Here is a 21,073-nt window from a genome sequence, read left to right on the forward strand (position 1 = left end):
TGTTTTTATTTGTTTTACACAACGTCCCAACTTCATTGGAATTGGGGTTGTACATGCGTTAGCTTCATATGATTCACTAATGAAAGTATTATATCTGTATAGATCAGTTGTTGGAGCATCATAAGTCATACAACAGCAATGAGGCTAAACAGTAAAAGAGGCAGCAAGGTTACACTGAACAAACAAACCTGCCTAATCACTGTTTCAAGGAGTAATGTTGAGAAATTTCAATAAGAGTGAAACCAACAAAAGTGTGAATTCAAATCTGTGACTGTATAGGGTATACAGACATTATATGGTTGTAGAACTGATTGAAATTGGCTCAGATGTTGAATATATGATTCATCAAATCATTTGTAGTGATGGGTCATGTTATAGTGAACATACAGTTGTATGAAGAAGTTTGAAGACCCAAGTCAAATTATATGTTTTGTTGACTTTCTAAGTGAAATTGTCAACACATTGTTTTCAGAAAACAAACTAAATTGTCACATTTTCATTGCTTTTAGGTGGTATTTCTAGATTAACACCCAATGGACTCTCAGTAACATGTCAAAGACATATGAGGGTTAGGATAAGGGCCAGAGTTAGGGTTAGTTGTTGGGTAAGGTTGAATAAGGTTAGGTTTTGGGTTGAGGTTAAGGTTAGGGGTAGGATTAGGGCCAGGGTGAGGGTTTGGTGTTGTGTAAGGTTGGATAAGGTTAGGTTTGGGGTTGAGGTTAAGGTAAGGGTTAAGATTAGGGCCAGGATGAGGTTGAAGTGTTGGGTAAGGTTGAATAAGGTTAAGTTTTGTGTAATGGAAGTAACACATTAACAAACACATCTGCTGAATGTAAGTAGTGTATCAACAGGACATCTACAAATGTTTACTTTAGTGTATTCAAATGCTTCACTACTACTACTTCACTGATATGTTGTTGATGTGTTACTGATAATCTATTAAGAGTTTATTATTCATCTATAAAGGACCACTCCAAATACTGTTACCACTGCATTTAATATATTGGAAAAATAAAATCTAAAATGTGCCAATTTGTACAGACCCCAATGTGTTAAATTCAGTGAATAAGCAGTAATTATGCATTAACATATGTGTGTAGAGGATGTGAACTTATTTTCATCTAGAAAATCAACAAAACATGCAGTTTAATGAGGTGTGCCCAAGGTTTTGCACATGATTCTAATTTAAAATGAGTGTGAGTGTGACACGCTAGTAAATGTGATATGTACATGACGACATCAACAGTCTGTTACAAAGCTCAGTAATGCAGTTAGCACTTGCTTAATATTCCCACTGGATGGCACTGTTCACAAAGCATAGGCAAAGATTCGGACAAGGGAACGAGTGAATGGTGATGCTCTACTTAGCACAGTTTTACTAATGAATTTCTAGAGCATTTCAAAATCCTCAGCATGATAACAAGTGATCTTAAAGACATTTTTTATTTGTTTTAAGAAATGGCATCTCATACATGGTGTTTTGCACACTGTACAATACATACAGGGGTTGGACAATGAAACTGAAACACCTGTCATTTTAGTGTGGGAGGTTTCATGGCTAAATTGGACCAGGCTGGTGGCCAATCTTCATTAATTGCACGTTGTACAAGTAAGAGCAGAGTGTGAAGGTTCAATTAACAGGGTAAGAGCACAGTTTTGCTCAAAATATTGCAATGCACACAACATTATGGGTGACATACCAGAGTTCAAAAGAGGACAAACAAATTGTTGGTGCACGTATTGCTGGCGCATCTGTGACCAAGACAGCAAGTCTTTGTGATGTATCAAGAGCCACGGTATCCAGGGTAATGTCAGCATACCACCAGGAAGGACGAACCACATCCAAAAGGATTAACTGTGGACACAAGAGGAAGCTGTCTGAAAGGGATGTTTGAGTGCTAACAGGGATTGTATCCAAAAAACATAAAACCACAGCTGCCCAAATCACGGCAGAATTAAATGTGCACTTCAACTCTCCTGTTTCCACCAAAACTGTCCGTCAGGAGCTCCACAGGGTCAATATACACAGCCGGGCTGCTATAGCCAAACCTTTGGTTACTCGTGCCAATGCCAAACGTCGGTTTCAATGGTGCAAGGAGCGCAAATCTTGGGCTGTGGACAATGTGAAACATGTATTGTTCTCTGATGAGTCCACCTTTACTGATTTCCCCACATCCGGGAGAGTTACGGTGTGGAGAAGCCCCAAAGAAGCATACCACCAGACTGTTGCATGCCCAGAGTGAAGCATGGGGGTGGATCAGTGATGGTTTGGGCTGCCATATCATGGCATTCCCTTGGCCCAATACTTGTGCTAGATGGGCGTGTCACTGCCAAGGACTACCAAACCATTCTGGAGGACCATGTGCATCCAATGGTTCAAACATTGTATCCTGTAGGCGGTGCCGTGTATCAGGATAACAATGCACCAATACACAGAGCAAGACTGGTGAAAGATTGGTTTGATGAACATGAAAGTGAAGTTGAACATCTCCCATGTCCTGCACAGTCACCAGATCTAAATATTAATGAGCCACTTTGGGGTGTTTTGGTCAGGAGTCAGGAGTCAGGAAACGTTTTCCTCCACCAACCAGCATCACGTAGTGACCTGGCCACTATCCTGCAAGAAGAATGGCTTAAAACCCCTCTGACCACTGTGCAGGACTTGTATATGTCATTCCCAAGACGAATTGACGCTGTATTGGCCGCAAAAGGAGGCCCTACACCATACTAAAAATTATTGTGGTCTAAAACCAGGTGTTTCAGTTTCATTGTCCAACCCCCGTAGGTCTGTAACATCATAGTCAGAAACATCAAAATTCTATAAAAAGCAGTGACATTTCATTGATGCTCTTTTTCACTGTTTCCCCAAAGACCTTTAGAAGCATGACTGGAGAAAGAAATATACAGTGTCCAAAGGACTGGGAGCTGTTTTAAAGTCTTCTTGAGCAAAAGACTTGAGACAGGAACTGGTGCAGGTTGTAAATATACTGCATTCGCTGCCTTTAAAGCTGCACAGAAGGTTTTTTAAGTCATTTTGTGTCTCTCTGTTTAATCCGGTGGTCTGGTCACTGAGTCTACATCTGTCACATGTCCTCCCCCAAAAGGAGTGGCTGCAGGAAGAGCCCAGCCGTCCCCAGAATGCACACCAGGATAAACACCCACAGGAAGATTCTGTCAATCACCATGGCAACATATTTCCAGTCATCTTGGACCTGGAACAGGTGAAGCAAAAACGCAGAGCTGAATTAGAACATTTCCACACAGAGCAGCGGAGCAAGAAGATCTCATCCTCGCTCAGAAATTGATGGAAAATCACAGAGGCAAGAAGGAATGGATGTTATGTTTACATTAAGGGAGCCTTTTTTACTCTGATAAAGATTTGATCCAGTATTCATTCAAATCACTGTGCTATACTTTCATTTGACCCACACGCTTAAAAATAAATGTTCCTAAATGGAGAACTGGGTGTGTCAGAGCAGGGAAAACAACACAATATGCAGGACATATATCAGGGGTGTCCAATCTTATTTGCAAAGGGCCAGTGTGGCTACAGGTTTTCGTTGAAACAAAGCAGCGCAGAAACAACTTGATCAGTTGTTTAAAGACAGAGGTTGACTGATTAAGCAAGTGGAATCAGGTGTGCACTTTATCTTTGGAATGAAAACCTTCACCCACACCGGCCCTTTGTGGATAAGACTGGACACCCTTTGCATGTGTACTTCAGGGTATAGATGCTATTCTCTAGCTTTGCTCCAGAGAACCCCTTAAAGTACCTTCAGTTTTAAAGTGCAGACCATTTGCATTAACACTGAGTTTCCTTCCAGAGCTACAGTTGGTTGAATTGGTTTTGTATATTTTACAAGCAAATAGCATACAACAAAAGTCATAAAAATAATTTATATACTAATTCCTGCTGTTTTTACATTAGAAGTGTAGAGGAGAGCAGGACTGGTCGGAGGTTTTCAGTCTCTGCCACATATCGGCAGAAAACATCAATATCAGAAAGTATTTCCTGGTAATATTGCATTCACAGCTAAATTCATGTTGGGGTTAGTTGACACTTGTTATGGGGATGGCTGGCACAATGATAAAAAGCTATAGTGTCAAAGGATAAGCAACAAATAGAAATAATCTAGAGCTCACTACAAATAGAAGCATTCAATGGGATACATTTTTGAATCAATTAAATGTAAGGAAGAAATATGAGCAACAATATGAAAAATAAAATTGGGCCACTTCAAAACTCTTTTTCCCTAAAACATGACAAACCATTAAAAACAATCTTTTTTTTCTATTCAACATTGTCTGGTTAAAATATAAATTGAAAAAAAAGCAAAACAATGTTTTTAAAATTCTTTCCAAATTAATAAGTTTGGATTCAAATTTCTTATGTCCTGAGATATAGTTATTTGGCGTCCAGCTTAGAGATAAGAACAACTTACAAATTGAATGTAAATTAACATACATAGTTTAGTGCTGCACTCTAGCTATGTTAGTATGCTATTATATTAGTGCAGCATGCACTATAAAATAAAGTGCCAACAAACTCCACTCACTTCAGGAAACGACACGGTATTTACTTTGTTACAGGTGATTGTCATTTTTACTAAAATAAATGTGTTTTCAGTCTCTCTCTTTAAATCGTGTAAGGTATTTACTCAGAAGACCACTTTTTGTCCTTCCTACAGTACCATTCAGAGCTCTTGACAAAATGAATGAATGTTGGTCCAGAGGGTAATTATTATTGTTAAGTTTTTGAGAAAGTTTCCCTACTGACCCAGAAATTAATGCTGTGCCAATCAACTCCTGTGCTAACCAACCCTGTTTGCCCATATATTAGAAAAATATTGTAAATATAATTAGATTTATTGATAATAGCTTTAAAAAAATAGCTTACCTCTTTGGCCTCGTTCTGAAGCTTCATATTCTCTGCAATGTACTTAACACTCTCAATGGCCTCTCGGACCTCTGGTGAAAGTGCTGAGAAGGTCAGAAGTCCTCCATCTAAAGACTCAGAGCTTGAACAAGGGCTGCTTCCTCCACCTCCATTTCCTACCAGACAACCAGGGCCTCCACCCCCAGCACCACCCCCAGCATCTGGGGGCAGCTTGCTTGGGTGTTGCCTCAGACAACAGTTACATCTTCCTTCTCTGCACAGGAAATTTGAGCCAGACTTAGCCGCCTCACTCAAAGTGTTGAGCTCTGTGCTAAGGAAGAGATGAGCACGTGGAGGCAGGCTGCCTGGAAGACTCTGCTGCTTGGTTAGATGTTGAGGAAATAAGGAGGTATTATGGAGGGCGCATGATCGAGCAGAGGTTCCTGAACTCCGAGGCCTTTCTGGGTCTCTCTCAGGTCTGGTCATGAACATAACTCTGGGGAGAAGGCTGAGGAACACACGGCGAACCCACTGTGGCATTGTATGGGTTTTTGGTGTTCGGTAATGCACGTTGAGCACGAACACTGTGATGACGATTGAAAGAGTGACGAAGATCATAGTGAATAGAAGGTACTCGCCAATCAGCGGAATGACCAGAGAGGTAGATGGGATGGTTTCTGTGATGACCAAGAGGAAGACAGTGAGGGAGAGAAGAACCGAAATACAGAGTGTCACTTTCTCACCGCAGTCAGACGGAAGATAAAAGACCAAAACTGTCAAGAAAGAAATAAGCAAGCAGGGGATGATCATGTTGATGGTATAGAAAAGAGGCAGACGGCGGATATATAGGGAGTAGGTGATGTCTGTGTAGATCTCCTCACAGCAGTTATATTTGATGTCATGCTTGTAGCCTGGAGCATCAATAATCATCCACTCTCCACTCTCCCAGAAGTCCTTCAAATTGATTGTGGAACCAATCAGTACCAGGTCAATCTTGGCTTTGTCGTATGTCCATGACCCAAATTTCATGGTGCAGTTCTGATAGTCAAAGGGAAAGTATGTGACATCGATCTTGCAGGAGCTTTTGAAGATTGCTGGAGGGATCCATGTCACGTCTCCATTGTAGCGAAGAAGAGCTTTGGTTTTATCGTCCACCTGGAAGTCTCCCACTGCACTGTGATTCGGAATGAAACACTTTAATTAAACAGGCTATGAACAAGGCATTCAGCTTCATATGCATTTAATAATGACGGTTCCTCAAGGGCTCTTTAATAAAATATAGAACCATGAACACTCAAAGAACCATCTGCATGATTAAAAGGTTTTTTGCATCATGAAAGGGTACTTCAGATTGATGGAGAATGTGTTGTAGATGGTCCTGTATAGAACCGTTTTGAAAAAGTTTCTATATAGCACCAAAAAAGGTTCTTCTATTATTATGATGTCAAACTTATAACAATATAAAAATCTTTTTGGTAACATAGAATCCTTTTAAAAAGGTTCTAGATATATAGAACCATTCTCCATCAATCTGACGAAACCTTTCATGAGGCAAAGAATCTTTGGTCATGCAAAACTTGAGTGTTCATGGTTCTATATAGAACCATTTTCTTTCCTAAAGAACCCTTTAAGAACCATCTTTTTTAAGAGTGTACAGCACTGTCTCCTTCAGTCTGAAGAACCCTTTCATGATGCAAAGAACCCTTAATCATGTAAAGGAGCCTTTGAGTATTCATAGGTCTCTACAGAACCATTTTTCTTCCTAAAGAATGCTTGAAGAACCATCTTTTTTAAGAGAGTACAGCATATCTCCTTCAATCTGAAGAACCTTTTCTTCATGAAAACAACTCTTTAATCATGCAGGGATCAATGGGTTCTTTGAGTGTCCATGGTTCTATGCATAACCATCTTATTTACTAAAGATCCCTTGACGAACCATCATTCTTAAGTGTGTATTACAAGGAACAATACACATTTTGGAAGCTGTCATATGAAATAGCCATTTTGAAATCTTGTATTACATTAAACCATGCCCAATAGTAAGTAGTAAGGAACTCTCAAGGCCACATGATTTTTTGATATGTTCTTGATTGTTTTATCCAAACTCTGCAAGGACTGTTTTAATAATCCAATTTCACAGTGAAGTTTTGTTTGCAAACAAATTAGGTATAATCTTGAAATGTCCAATAAGCTTTTGGAGTAGTAAGATAAAGCCAAGTGAGCTCTCTCATTGGCTCAGAGTTCAGAAACTAGGCTGAAAATCTTACTCATTAGATTAGACTGCATTGATTTACAATGGACGAGACCAGCTTATCGAGAAAAAAGGTCACTCTAGGCCTTCTGGAAGTATTAGATACGTCACTTACTGTGAATACTGGTGGTCCACCAGCTTTAGATTTTAGAAATAGAAATAGTTGCGGCAGACATAAGGAGTGTCTTTTACAAGCTTGAAATATTGTAGTTTAGTATAAAATAGCTAAAACATTCATATTACTGTTGCTGGAGGAAAACCTTGTTCTAGACATAATTTGAAATTGCCTGCTGCCCTTTACACGGTGTAAATTTCCAGATGAATGGACCAAAAGAAATGGCCCAAAATGACTTGGAAAAAAGTCTGGTTCCATTGACTTGCTTTAAAAGTAAAGTCATTTATTCCTTCTCCTGTAAAGTTACCATTTTGGAGATACAAGGTTTTCTTGTGACAGCAGCATGCACCTCATACTGTGAGAAATTCCATGGTGCTAGCAGAAATTGCCATTATTGTCTATAACATTGATGACAAGGCAAAGTTTGAGAAGATGTAACCTTACTTGTTGTACAACACAATATCTGGCTTCCAAATCCTGTTGGAAGGGACACGGATAAATTCCACTCCTCCAAAATCTTTGGGATCCCACCTGAGCTTGTAGTCATTCCACACCTGTGAAAAATATTGCAAGCATTATGCATAGGCCTGATTATAGGTGATGGTACACTCGTACAATGGTCCAAATAATGGGATTATTTAAGTGTCTTATCAGACAGCACAGATTGTATAAGTTTAGACTTTAGACACAACAAAGAGTGAATGACATACACATTAAAACTGTACCAAACCAGACACAAAGGAAAACTTTGCCAGTGCTCGAGAGCCAAGTGCACAGCAGATGTTTCAGTCAACAGACTTTCATTTGTGTTTCAAGAAAAAAAACAAGAGACAATGAACAAACAGAAAGGCTTGTACAGCGGAACTAATTTGAGACTGATTTAAGAGTTAAAGCGCAGACCAGTGACAGGATGGCTAATTATTCTACTGTTTGTTATTCTGCTGGATATCTAAAGACTCTGACCTCTGTGTCTCCCTGCAGTCTGACAGCGGACAGACAGGCTGTGTCATTGAGGAGAGAGAGGAGATAATAAAAAAACAAGAATGACACAGTGCAGGATAGACAGCTTGAGCGTCTGATCCAGCTCCCTCCGCCTAATGTGTTTCAGACGGGCGATTCACCTTACTGCACCAAGCAATGACTGCACTAGTGATTTAGATATTTCTTTCTATCCTGATACTGACCCATCTAAGTAGTCAATGGCCCTTATTCATCAAAGTTGTGTAAAAAGAGTGCAGATGTGAGCAAAGGGGCAGTCGTGGGCTGGAGGTTAGGGAACTGGCCCTGTAACCGGATGGTTGCTGGTTCTATCCCCAGTGCCAACAGTCCATGACTGAGGTGTCCTTGAGCAAGAGACCTAACCTCCAATTGCTCCCCGGGTGCCATGGATAGGGCTGCCCACCGCTCCGGGCAAGTGTGCTCACTGCCCCCTAGTGTGTGTGTGTGTGTGTGTGCGCTCCCTAGTGTGTTTCACTGCACAGATGGGTTAAATTCAGAGATGGAATTCCCCCTTTTGTGGGATTAAAAAAATATCACTTAAACTTATTAACTACTCTGTGTCTGATTCATGAAACTCCTGTATAACGTGGAAACAAAAAGAGATTTCAGCATAAATGATAATTCAGCTTCAGCGCATGAAATTACACACCAGCCAAGCTAATTAGCATATCATTTACATGAAGCATGCCCTTAACCATGCAGATGTTTCAGTAGGGTTCTAATTACACAACTTCATTCAGCAGCTCATGGGCCAGTGGCTGTGCTTAGTGTAAGTGTGCTGCTCCCCCTACTGACCAAACTGTATATACTACAATAATGGTATCTTGTCAAGTAAAAAACATAATCTTAAACAGAGGCATGAAATATGACATTTCTCCCGTTGAGACTGTTGTAAGCTTACTTTAAGATTATTTAACATTTTAGATACTTTAAGTAATTTTATCAGGTAAAATGATATCACTATTTTCTTGTTTTAAGAAATGTTCTTGACACCAGCAAAATAATCTGCCAGTATTTTGAGACAATTCAACTTAATACAATTACCTAAAACAAGTAATAAAAATTCTGTAAATAATCTAGATGGTTTTATAATAAGTGCATGACCATCTTTAAATGGGACTAGATTTAAGATGATTGCACTTGACAAGAGACCATTTTTTTGCAGTGTAGTGTTCGAATTATGGCCATTGTAAAGACAAAAATGTGAAATAAACAAAACACTGTAATGATGAGATTGTTTAGTGTTTTTTTTTCCCTAAAGCAACACACATACACTGAATAAACTGAATAAACACTGATTTACTGCAGTGTATGTGAGGCTTTTTATACCACTGTGTCTGTACTGAAATGCCAAGTGTTTAGCATTATTCTATTAGTATTATCTTATTTATCTATTTTAATTATTATAGGTTGTGTTAATAATAGTTTTGGTTAGTTAACGTCAAATCAAGCATATTTTTCAGGTTGTTAAGCTATTATGCTCAAATTTACACACATTCCAACCAGATGTGAGTTTGATTGTACAGGAATGCCAAAGGTGAAATTGATGAATAAGAAAACTGTCCATAAAATTAGCATGTGCTCATTTTACAATAACACCTCACTGTACACAATTTTGATGAATAAGGGCATTTCATTGTTTAAAAATGGTATAATTTCTTTTATTTAGTTCAGGAACAGTATTATAATAGGTCTGATTGTGGCAGACCATTTAAGATAAAGCTCTTTTTTATTCATTCAGAACTAGTCTTGGGCAGTTTTTGTTTAAGCAGAATGATTCAGACTGTGCCTCTTTCATTTTATCTTAATATGGGCCATGCTCACAATGCTTTATGACTTGTTTTACTAGCAGGTCAGGGGGCTTTAGTTGATTCTGCCAGGCCAGGCATGAATTCTCCAGAGCCTCATAAAGGGACAAAGCAGACACACTTGGGGAATGTAATGGGTTTAGACTAATTGGGCCACATGTGAAGCATTTTTCAATAAGGAAAAGGCTTACAGAGTAAACACAATACATCAAAGTTTTGTTTTTCAGATATGTTGGTAGTTTCTTATGTATTTACAGTACAGAATATACACTGCTTTCCTTCATTACAGAAATTAAGGTTATAATGAATTTGCACTGCCTTTTTATATTACAGTTTCCCATGATAACAGTATATGTTATCTTAATATTGCCGTGCAATATTGCCAAAATACACCTATAAAATGAAACTGTAGCAAGAGGGTTGCATAAATGTGATGATGGGGATTTTATTCTCTTTCACAGAATACAATATTTGCAACATTTCAGTTATTGGCTTAAATTTAACCCTTGTGTGGTTCTGTGTGACACATTTTCAACGAAAATAAAGACAATATGATGTGATTTATTGTTATTTCATCCTCAGACTCCTTGGCTTTTGCTCATTCCTGTGAAGAACATATGAAATAGCACATTTTCAGTGACTTTACACTGAACACCCTCTATACATTTATACTACGCATGTAGTGTTGGGATGAACCCACAGGGAATAAAAGTGTGGAGGTGCTGTGTCCTTCACTCTGTTCTCCCCCTACATGGCCTGCTGTTAGTGTGTGTGTGGAAATAAAAAATCACTGAGCACACAGTAAAAAAAAAATCAATATGCTATATACCATATCACTGTTGTCAGAAAAAAACATTGTATCTCCAAAATAGTGACTTTACAGGAGAGAAGAAAAACCTACTTCACTTTTAATGTAAGTTGATGGAACCAGACTTTTTTCCAAGTCATTTTGGGTCATTTTGTTTGGTCCATGCATGAAATTTACAGACAATGTAAAGGGCAACAGGGGTTTTCAAATAATGCTACACATACATACACATCTTCTAAGCCACTGCTCCTTCTGGGTCACCAGCAGTCTCAAAAATGGAAAAAAATGGAGATACAAGGTTTTCATCCGACAGCAGCGATATTCATTAGTACAACTATACTGAATCTATGTACACTTCAGTTAAAGGGTTAGACACACTTTGTTGTACGACTGCGTTATATTCTTAAGGATGGTTTAGACTACAGGCTAATGCTCAAGTGCTTGAAAAGGTGTTATCTAGACAAAATTTTACATTTATTTCCAAAATGAGAAAAAAAGAGGCCACATCTTACATTTTTCTTGTATACCATTTTATTCCACCCTGAAGTCCACTTATGACAATTATGGGGTTTTATGTACCAAAAACAGCCCTGATTCATGATTAATGTTTAAATGACCATTTTTCAATCTGTTTGTCATTATCTCTTGGAATTTTACAGGCTGTTTTTGTTACTGTGCCTTTAAGACTGATATATGTAAATGAACTCTGATCTGATAGGCTACCCTGTATTGTGATTCATTCAAAAGGCAGACCAGGTTATTCATTTTCAACCAGAATGGGTTGGGACTAAACTACTGCAGGGCAAATTTTTACATTTTTACATTAATTTTTACATTTTTACATTTTTAATACAAATGAGTTGAAAATGTGATGTTTGACTTTTTTAAACATTTACATATTACAAGTTCTTCTTCTTCTTTGAGCTGCTCCCTTTAGGGGTCGCCACAGCGGATCATCTGCCTCCATCTTGCCAAGTTATTTTATTTGTACATTGAGTTGTACATTGTACTAGCTCGGTTTAGAAGTGTTAATAGGTATTTCCCTTTCTGAGTAATGATCTGTTGACTGCTTTATCTCCAGCACCTTCTCTAATTCAGCAATGCACTTTCAGAGCTCATCACTGCACTCAGTCAATAGATGTGTTGTTGTATTGACCTGAGTCTGCAGAAACATGCAAACTTACGTGTCGCAGCCACAGATTCGTCTCCATAATCTGGTTGACCTCGTCCTGCAGAAACAGAGGGGGCAGATTCTCTGAGAGGACAGATAGTCACTAGGGGAAAACAACACTTTCTTATATGAATATTTCAGAGCATACAGAAGAAAGGAGCTGTCATAAACAATCATTATTCTTCCGTCAGTTGGAGGAGGATGGACTGTGTCCCGGCTCCGACCCTCAGTGGCTCACAGATGGGCCAAGCTGTGGCGGAAAGCGAAGACCACCTGAGTCCTCTCGCCTAAAGGCACGCCACTCAGCACAACCGAACCTCCGGGCTGTTCATGCAGTGTGTGGCTCTGCATGTTAACAGAGCTTCTACAAGGATATGGCAACACAGATCACAAATCAGCAGAAGCCACACGGATATCTTAAGAGAAAGAAATGTCCAAGGAAATGACCAATTCACTGACATGCAAACATATGGCAGATGCTGTTTTAGTCTGGTGGTTTGCCTGGAGGTTTCCTATACTATTACACAAATTAAAATTACACAAATTTCTTTCCATCAAACAAGACTGTATAACCAAGAGTAACTTCTCGTCAAATTCAAATCATAAACAAATTTCTTCTCTTCTACTCAAACACAAATGTAGTTTAGACCGAACGTTTAAAATCTGCACTTTCTACATTATTTCTCAGCTTGTTACTAAGAATGACGAGTAAGAAATAATCAAATAAGTTGCAAGGAGGCTTTTCAAACCATGTGCACCACAGAGGACCTAGGGGTTAAAATGAGCATTAGACTATGTTGACCTCTCCTGCCTCTCCTGCATCTTCTTCAGTCAATAAGAATAGACTGGGCTTCTGGTGTAGAGTCTGGTTTTGTAAATCTAATGAACTAGTAGTACTTACTAACCCACATTCACAGCCTCCTGGAAGGCTCCCTTGGCGCGTGACCCAGAAAAGGGGACTGCTGGTCCATAACAGCACACCTTGCGGTCATTGATGAGAGCTGTGATCTAGTTATTGCCAGAGGTCTGCAATATAGTTCTGAATGTTGTCTGAACAAAACTTTGCATCTCCAAAATGGTAACTTTACAGGAGATGGAAAAAACATACTTTACTTTTAATGTAAATCAATGGAACCAGACTTTTTTCCAAGTGATTTTGAGTCATATCTTTTGGTCCATTCATCATGATATTTACACACAATGTAAAGAGCAACAGGCATTTTCACATTATGTCAAAAACTGAAAAAGGACAAAAATTGATATACAATAGGTAAATTACACCAATAACAAAATGATGCTGCTGTTTTAGATTTTGCATCTCCATTGTTGTATTTTGATTAAGAAATGTACACATTGTGATAAAAATGTATAAAATGTCATGATAAATATAACAATAAACATTTTCCAAAATAAGTCTGAAAAAACTGTGTTCTATTAACTTCTATTCAAAGTCAAGAATCCTTTTCTTCTCCTGCAAAGTCACCATTTTGAAGATACAAGGTTTGGAGGGAGCAGTGATCTATACTTTTATGCTGGACATCACCTCTTTCATCCTTCTCCCTCTGCCAAAGATTCTGAATTTTGGCCCTTATTGACCACAGTGGACACCTTGCACTTTGGACAGAACGTTGTAATTGTTAATATAATTCCATAACATATATCGTAAATAAAGCTGAAAAAAGCATCACCTCATTTCCTGCACATGAGTCTGATTCAAAGACATTCAGTGCAGATCCAGAATTTTTAACTGATAACACATTTTTTGATCATTATCATTTTTGATGTCCAAACATGAATCTGTCAATACAAAAGTTACATATAAGGCAAATGCAGTCCAGTATGCAACTATGTAGTTAATTATGCATTGTGTAATTACATTTAATTAAGTCAAGTAAATATGCATAAGAGAATGGGGTGCACTTGGGGATGGAAGGAAACGTCCACCGTAATACGCTGCTCAAGACATTCAGATCAGACTAGCTGTGTCTAGCTCTGCATCGGCATTTAAAACTATCTTCCTTCCGCCAGGCACAATCATTTTATCAAGGCCATGTGGAGGAATAGGGAGGCTGTATCAGTGCTTTATTTGCTGCTGAGGCTTACACTAGTGTCAGACTTTAAAAGCTCCTCTGTGCTGCTGATTCACTTTTTCTTTTCTCTTGCATTCACCTTGAGTGGGACTGAGCTGAGGATCACCTCCTGAACTTGAAAGCCACTGTGTGTTTCGCCACATGTTTAATTTAATACATTTTTATCACACACATTTATAATTTACTTTTAATATAGCATCATTGTTTAACTGACTTGGTGAAGCGCAATCTTTTATGAATAGCAATCAGTTCTCCCCCATTCTTCTGTTCTTCTTTCTCTATCTGCTTTTTAAAGGAAGATAACCTACTATGAAAATATTAGCTTCATAGTAGTTATTGTATAATAAGACTTAGGATTAATAGCAGAATAATAAACCTGCAGAGTAAGATTAAAGTCTCATTCCATCATCTCATAATGACCTCTCCTGTATCAATAACCTGACTAAACTCCTGCAAGGTTAGATAGATAGATTTGGTGGAGGGGGATTAGGGTGTGGTGTTCTTTTTCAGGAGTTGGGCTCGGCCCCTTAGCTACAGTGAAAGGAACTCTTAATGCTTCAGCAGACCAAGAGATTTTGAACAATTTCATGCTCCCAACTTTGTGGGAAAAGCTTGGGGATTGCCCCTTCCTGTTCCAACATGACTGCACACCAAAGCAGGGTCCATAAAGACATGGATGAGCGAGTTTGGTGTGGAAGAACTTGACTGGCCTGCACAGAGTCCTGACCTCAACCTGACTGAACACCTTTGGGATGAATTAGAACAGAGACTGTGAGCCAGGCCTTCTCGTCCAACATCAGTGTCTGACTTCACAAATGCACTTCTGAAATAATTGTCAAATTATTTGTCAAATTCCGATAAACACACCCCTAAACCTTGTGGACAGTCTTCCCAGAAGAATTGAAGCTGTTATAGCTACAAAGGGTTTGCAAACATCATATTAATTCTTATGGATTAAGAATGGGATGTTACTCAATTTCATATACGTGTGAAGGCAGACGAGCAAATACCTTTGGCAATATAGTATAGATAGTTAGTTTTTCTAATTATCCTTCTGGGTTGCAGGGAAAGTTGGAGCCTATCTCAGCAGTCATTGGGTGAAATGGCAGGAAACACCCTGGACAGGTCACCAGTCCATCACAGGGAAAGACAGAAGAAAAAGAAAGAGAATGGTAAATAGAGAAAGAAATGAGTGAGAAGAGGATACAGAGAGGAAGAAGCAGAAGAGAGTAAGAGAATTAGAGATGCACAAAGAAAGGAAAGAGAGACCAAGAGACAAAGAAAGAGAGGACAAGAGAGGTAGCCAGAAAAAAAAGAGTGAGACGGAAACAGCAAAAAGAGACAGAGAGTGAGACAAAATGAGAGAGAGAGAGAGAGAGAGAGAGAGAGAGAGAAAGAGAGAGCGGGAATGAAAGACAGAGATACACTGATAAATAAAAAAGGAGACAGAGAGTGAGACAGAGGAACAACAACAAAGAGCGGAAGAGAGAGCAGTAGACAAAAGGAGAGAGTGAAAAAAAACAGAGAGGTGAGTGACTGTTGAGATGAGCAGGGATTTGGGCAGTTGGGACAGGGAGAGAGAGTAAGGGACAAAGAGAGAAGGGGGGTCTGTTGGTGGGCAAGGTGAAAAAGAGAGGGATACGCTCTGTCGGCAACAGGCAGATGAGACAGGCAGTAAAAGAGGACTATTGCTGAGGGGAATGAGACAGAGAGAAAAATAGAGAGCAGGAGAAGAAACGAAGGGGAAACAGACACTTCCTGTCTGCTCCTGGCCAGTCAGACACCCACACGGTCATTCGCAGTGACAGGTCCGTTGAGCCTTAGCCAAAGCAGAGAGAGCAGCAGGCGGCCTACACTGAGCTTTGAAGCTCCAGTTAACTCAGACACCACTGCTAAGGTGTACTGGAGCACAATGAGGAGCTACTTTCTGAAGAACCTGTGACCCAGACCGATTTTCAGAGAATGCACAAATGCACTTACATGATATGATGTACACACTCATACGAAAGCAGAATGGACATCTTTACATGCTTAGTGCACTTTTTGCACTTTATCTTGAAATCACTTAATTATACACTGTATGTCCAAAACTATCCAGACACTATTACATTATTTGTGAATTAAGCTACTTTAAGGTGCTGATACAAGTGAGCTTGTATAATCTCCATACGCAAGTATTTCAAGTAGAATGGGATGGAGCACATAAGCTTAAGGTCACAATGCCCAATGTTAAACACTGGATAAAGGAGTATAAAGCCCCCCCAGCAATGTGCTGTGGAGCAATGAAACTGCACTCTCTGGAGTGATGGAGCTCCATTCAGTACCTCTGCGATGAGCTACATCCAACATCAGTACTTAACCTCACTAATTATCTTATGGCTGCCATCACATCCTCACAACAATGTTCCTGCACCCCTATTAATACCCTTATTCTCAAACATTTGAGCATAAACTGCTTACATGTTCTGGCTGGATATTTCATAGCTATATACATTCAAAGGCATCATGGTTTACCTTTTAAAGTCTATGGACCCTAACCACATTCTTATACAATCTACAAAGATCTGTCACTTAAGTCAGTCTTTGTTAAATTTACTTTAGTCTTTATATCTCTTGGTGATCATTTTAAAGCCTTTTGCTCATTTGGTGTCATTTGACCTTGTTTCTACAGTTTTCATCCATCCACAGATATAAGTTCAACATCATATTTATGATAAATTGCTCAAATATGTATGTTGCCTGAAAGCAATGTTGCGCAACAGTAGAACAAATACAGCCAATTACATATGATGTGTCACATATGTAGCCCCTTGAAAGACATCCCTTACTGTTTAGGTTTTCATTTAGAATAAGAATCAAATCTGATTATTTGCTTGATTATTATTTGTTTTGCTTTGAGTTAACATGAATTGTGGTTTTAAATAGTTGTGTGTACAACAATTCGCTGCTTTCGGAAGAAAACCATGTATCTCCACTTTTGAAATTTTTCCGTTTCTGGCATAATTTCAAAGGACATGTTGCTCTTTACATTTTCTGTAAATTTCATAATGAATGAACCAAAAGAAATGGCCCAAAATGACTTGGAAAGACGTCTGGTTCCATTGACTTACATTAAAACTACTGTATGCTTTTGCCCTCTCCTGTAAAGGTACCATTTTGGAGGTTTTGATCCGACAACAGCGAATTGTTGTATATACTTCACAATGCTGCATCATAATAACAGGGTCTCTTTAAAAATAAAATGAATTGATGTGGTCTTGGGTATTTTTCTTTGTTTGTTTTAGCTGGTTTAGTATTTAAAGATTGGCAAACTTTTTTTTCTTCCAAACATTTACATTAAAAGTTTTTCATATGAGACTCAATAACAACTAATTTCATTCTTACACAAAATTGCCTCAATGTATTATTGTTGTTGCTGTTGTTGTTGTTGTTGTTCATATTTAGATCCATTTCATTCAAGTCTTTTAAACACTGCTTTCAAATTGCTGAATAGAAGTTAAAAGGGTAAGTTAAGAATGCCGCCTGGGAATTTTAATTTTATTTAACTTCAAATCATAAGACACATTTTAAGTCGTGTTACTTACTGCAAGTTAAACCAACAATGAATTATAACAGCCTGGATACACACTGTATATATATTTATTTTCATAGTCATTACTGAATATTTCATAACACTTACTGGATCATGAGCCTCATGATTAATAAGAATAGAGTTGAAGGGGTTAATCGCTGCATTTTCATTTAGCTTAATGGAGCCATTTTGCTGGAGATGCTCAGTGAATGATTTGTCATCATGGCAGAGTGCAGCCTTTCACTGCACACTTTAATAATGCACCACAGTGCAGATGAGACCACAAACATGCAATTATAGTGCAATACATTATGCCATTGGACATCACTGTTTTGTCCAGACACTTACCACTTTAACCAGCTGGGACATGGACACCTCAAACTGGACTATCACTGGGTCAGACACATTCTCCACCGGTCTGATGTACTGGTTATAGCTGGAGAAGATGACAGAAAACAGCCTGTGCTCCGCCTCTGAGCAGGTTCCACCTGAAGCAAGGTGAGGTGAGTGAAGGAGGTGGTATTAGTTTGTAATTTCTCTTCATTAGTTATTTTCAAAGAATAACAGACACTGTTGCCATTAAAGGTGCTCAAAAGAACATGTTACTACTCATATATTTGGCAAATATAGCAAAGCATAGCCTATTTACTTACACAGGGTTGACTAAGCACCGCATGAAATATATCCATTGGCCATTTTATCAGAAACACTGTGTACACTCACAGTCCACGTCATCTGACACACCTTGTTGATGCACCTCATACATGAACAGTTAGAGACTGTAGATCTCCTTCCTTGCAACATTTGTTTTGGTCATCCTCTAGTCCGTCATCGGTGGTCAACTTCTAAGCACAGGATCACTGTTGAGCTACAGATGTAACTGTAAACCTACAGCCTGCAATCTATATGGTAGGTGTACCAGATAATATGGCCAGTAAATCTGAGTCATATGGTGGTTCTGTTATTTTGTACACCCTCTGGATATACAGCACCCTTTGAAGATGTACATTAATACACATGAATATTCCATCATTTATATCAGCACATTTTCCTTTAAACTCTTCGACGTTCAGCTAAAGCCTTGCTTGAACATCAGAGTAACGCTCAGTCAGCACTGATTCAGATTAGAGTAATCTAGAAAAACAAACAAAAGCTTTCAGCTGCTAAAGACTGTGGCTTTACACCTTATAATCATCCACGTTCACTAACTGTGCTTCTGCTCTCGTAAGGGTGGACTGAAGTGGTCTTTTTCACTAATCAGGCAAGTAGTTATTAGTCAGGTTTAACCCCTTTAATGCCCACGAGCTGCCAGTGTGTCCAGGCTTCCATTCCTCACTCCCATAAGTTAATTACAGTGCCAGTGTGCACTGTTTTCCAAGCACCTACTGAATAATAAGGCTTAGTATGTAGTGATCCTTAGATTTGATGCGCTTAAAACGCATTAACAGGTTGGAGCCATGTGGATTTTACCCTGCATTAGTCACAAACGCAACAGATGCCACACAAAGAACTGTAGACATAGAAATATCACCTGCAAAAGTCAAACATTCAACATCTGGCAGCTGGGCTTGTCATAGTATTTGCTTTAAGCATCTGTCGTTGCTCTTTCCTGACAGTGTAAGTGCACAGAGAAACCAAGCAGTGTCCATTTGCGTCCAGCACTTTTGGTTTTCCTCACTCTGTTCATTCTTCTCTGTGCATTCGCAGGCATAGATTTTAAGGTCCTGATTTGAATCATTTTTATGGTCAGCAACAAGTACCACAGTCTTCACTCGGTTCTTGTACAAAGCCTATTTAACACAGCCTGTTTTTATACTCACCCTGGAAGAGGAAAGCGAGAATGCAGCAGGGAAGGAGAAGTCCAGCGGTCATTGTAGAAATCAGACCAAGTCCTGTTATATTAATCCATGAACCTTGTTTGGAACCGGAGGACAAAGTGGAGGCAGACGAGCAGAGAGAGCGCAAGAGGATGTGGGGAGCGCGCAGAGAGAGAGAGAGAGAGAGAGAGAGAGAGAGAGAGAGAGACTCTGTCAATCACAAACCCGAGACGTGCACGTGGCACGTTGGGAGCGGTTGTTTACCGGGTCGCCGTGTAGATTCAGCGAATCATATTTGATGTTAACAGCGCGATTATCATGAACTCCGAATCTGATCAGTTGCTGAAGCTGCCAGCGCGTCACTGAGCGAATTCTTAGGAGAAGTGACTCGTGTGCTTTGATGGAATTTGCTTACTATAAGCCATTAGTAATGATCAATTGACAAAAAGTAATTAGTAACTAGTAATTAGTTGATATTTATGTTAGTTATGAGGGGTAACACGCACTTTGGACACTATGGACAGAGCATTAGGGCTTGTGCTGGTGTTGAAGCTCTCCTGGACACACTCTCAGATGGTCTAAAAGTGCTTATCAACATTCATTAGAAAAACATGCTGCTTCAGAAGTTGATTTGAAGCATTTTTGAGCTTTTTTCAGCATTAAGATATGAATGAATGTAAATTATTGCTGAATAAATGTGTTTCCTGTGTCTTACATTTCTGCTTTGCATTGTTACATTTACAGCATTTGGCTGACGCTCTTATCCAGAGGCACTTACAATGTGATCATTTTAACACAGAGAGGCGAAGGTGGTGTTAGGAGTCTTGCCCAAGGACTCTTATTGGTATGGTGTAGGGTGCTTGTCCAAGCCGGGGACTGAACAGAGGTGTTACCCACTACACTATCCAACCATAGTTTTATATAAAGTATTTATTTGAGTTGAATAAAATTGTTAAACTGACCAGCTATTTATTTTATTTTTACATTTTCTTTACTTTTTTTTAATGGTCTAAGCTTAATGCACACCTGGAAGTTGTCCTTAAATTTCAAAATGTCAGTTTCTGATAAATGTAAAAACAATCCTGAAAATCCATTACACTGAAAGCAAACTCATTCGTTCATTCAGCATCTGAGCCATTTATCCTCCTGGATCAGAGGGGTGCTGGAGCCTATCCCAGCAGTCTTGGGGCAGAAGGCAGGAAACACCTTGAACAGGTTGTCCGTCCGTCACAGGGCAGACACACAGGCGTACACATTCACACACACACACACACACACACACACACACACACACACACACACACACACACACACACACACACACACACACACACACACACACACACAAAGCAAATGATACGCAGTAAACTTGACAAGACTTGTTGAAGTCCAGCTGGACACAAATTAACATTGTCAAAGTGTGTTTGAGCTTTGTTAAACATTTTGTTTGGACAGTGTGCTAATCTCAGATAATGTACGCTTAGAAAACAGAAGGATCTGAGGGTTCTTTAGATTGTCTCGAAGGCAGAACAGCGTCTCCAGAAGGCGTTTATTACAAAGACATTGA

At 39.1% G+C, this 21,073-nt stretch overlaps 1 protein-coding gene across 1 annotated transcript; it reads right to left on the bottom strand.

The window, feature by feature from the left end:
- Nucleotides 1-1,111: 1,111 nt before the first annotated feature.
- chrna3 (cholinergic receptor, nicotinic, alpha 3) lies at nucleotides 1,112-19,637 on the bottom strand. The gene is made up of 6 exons (XM_017686973.2): nucleotides 19,510-19,637; nucleotides 18,038-18,177; nucleotides 12,042-12,086; nucleotides 7,687-7,796; nucleotides 4,898-6,050; nucleotides 1,112-3,212 (listed from the first exon to the last, which is right to left on the bottom strand). Exons 1-6 carry the CDS (start codon nucleotides 19,559-19,561, stop codon nucleotides 3,084-3,086), a joined length of 1,629 nt encoding a protein of 542 aa, XP_017542462.1. The 5' UTR covers nucleotides 19,562-19,637; the 3' UTR covers nucleotides 1,112-3,083.
- Between the last annotated feature and the right edge of the window lie 1,436 nt (nucleotides 19,638-21,073).

This window comes from Pygocentrus nattereri, chromosome 7 (genome assembly GCF_015220715.1).
Source record: "Pygocentrus nattereri isolate fPygNat1 chromosome 7, fPygNat1.pri, whole genome shotgun sequence".
NCBI lineage: Eukaryota > Metazoa > Chordata > Actinopteri > Characiformes > Serrasalmidae > Pygocentrus > Pygocentrus nattereri.

Excerpts from the sequence above, each read along its gene's own strand:
- chrna3 (XM_017686973.2), bottom strand. The coding sequence starts at position 19,561 with ATGACCGCTGGACTTCTCCTTCCCTGCTGCATTCTCGCTTTCCTCTTC. Across the intron at positions 12,087-18,037 it reads TGTCCCAGCTGGTTAAAGTG|GACGAGGTCAACCAGATTAT; the intron begins GTAAGTGTCTGG and ends CTGTTTCTGCAG. Across the intron at positions 7,797-12,041 it reads CGAATCTGTGGCTGCGACAC|GTGTGGAATGACTACAAGCT; the intron begins GTAAGTTTGCAT and ends TATTTTTCACAG.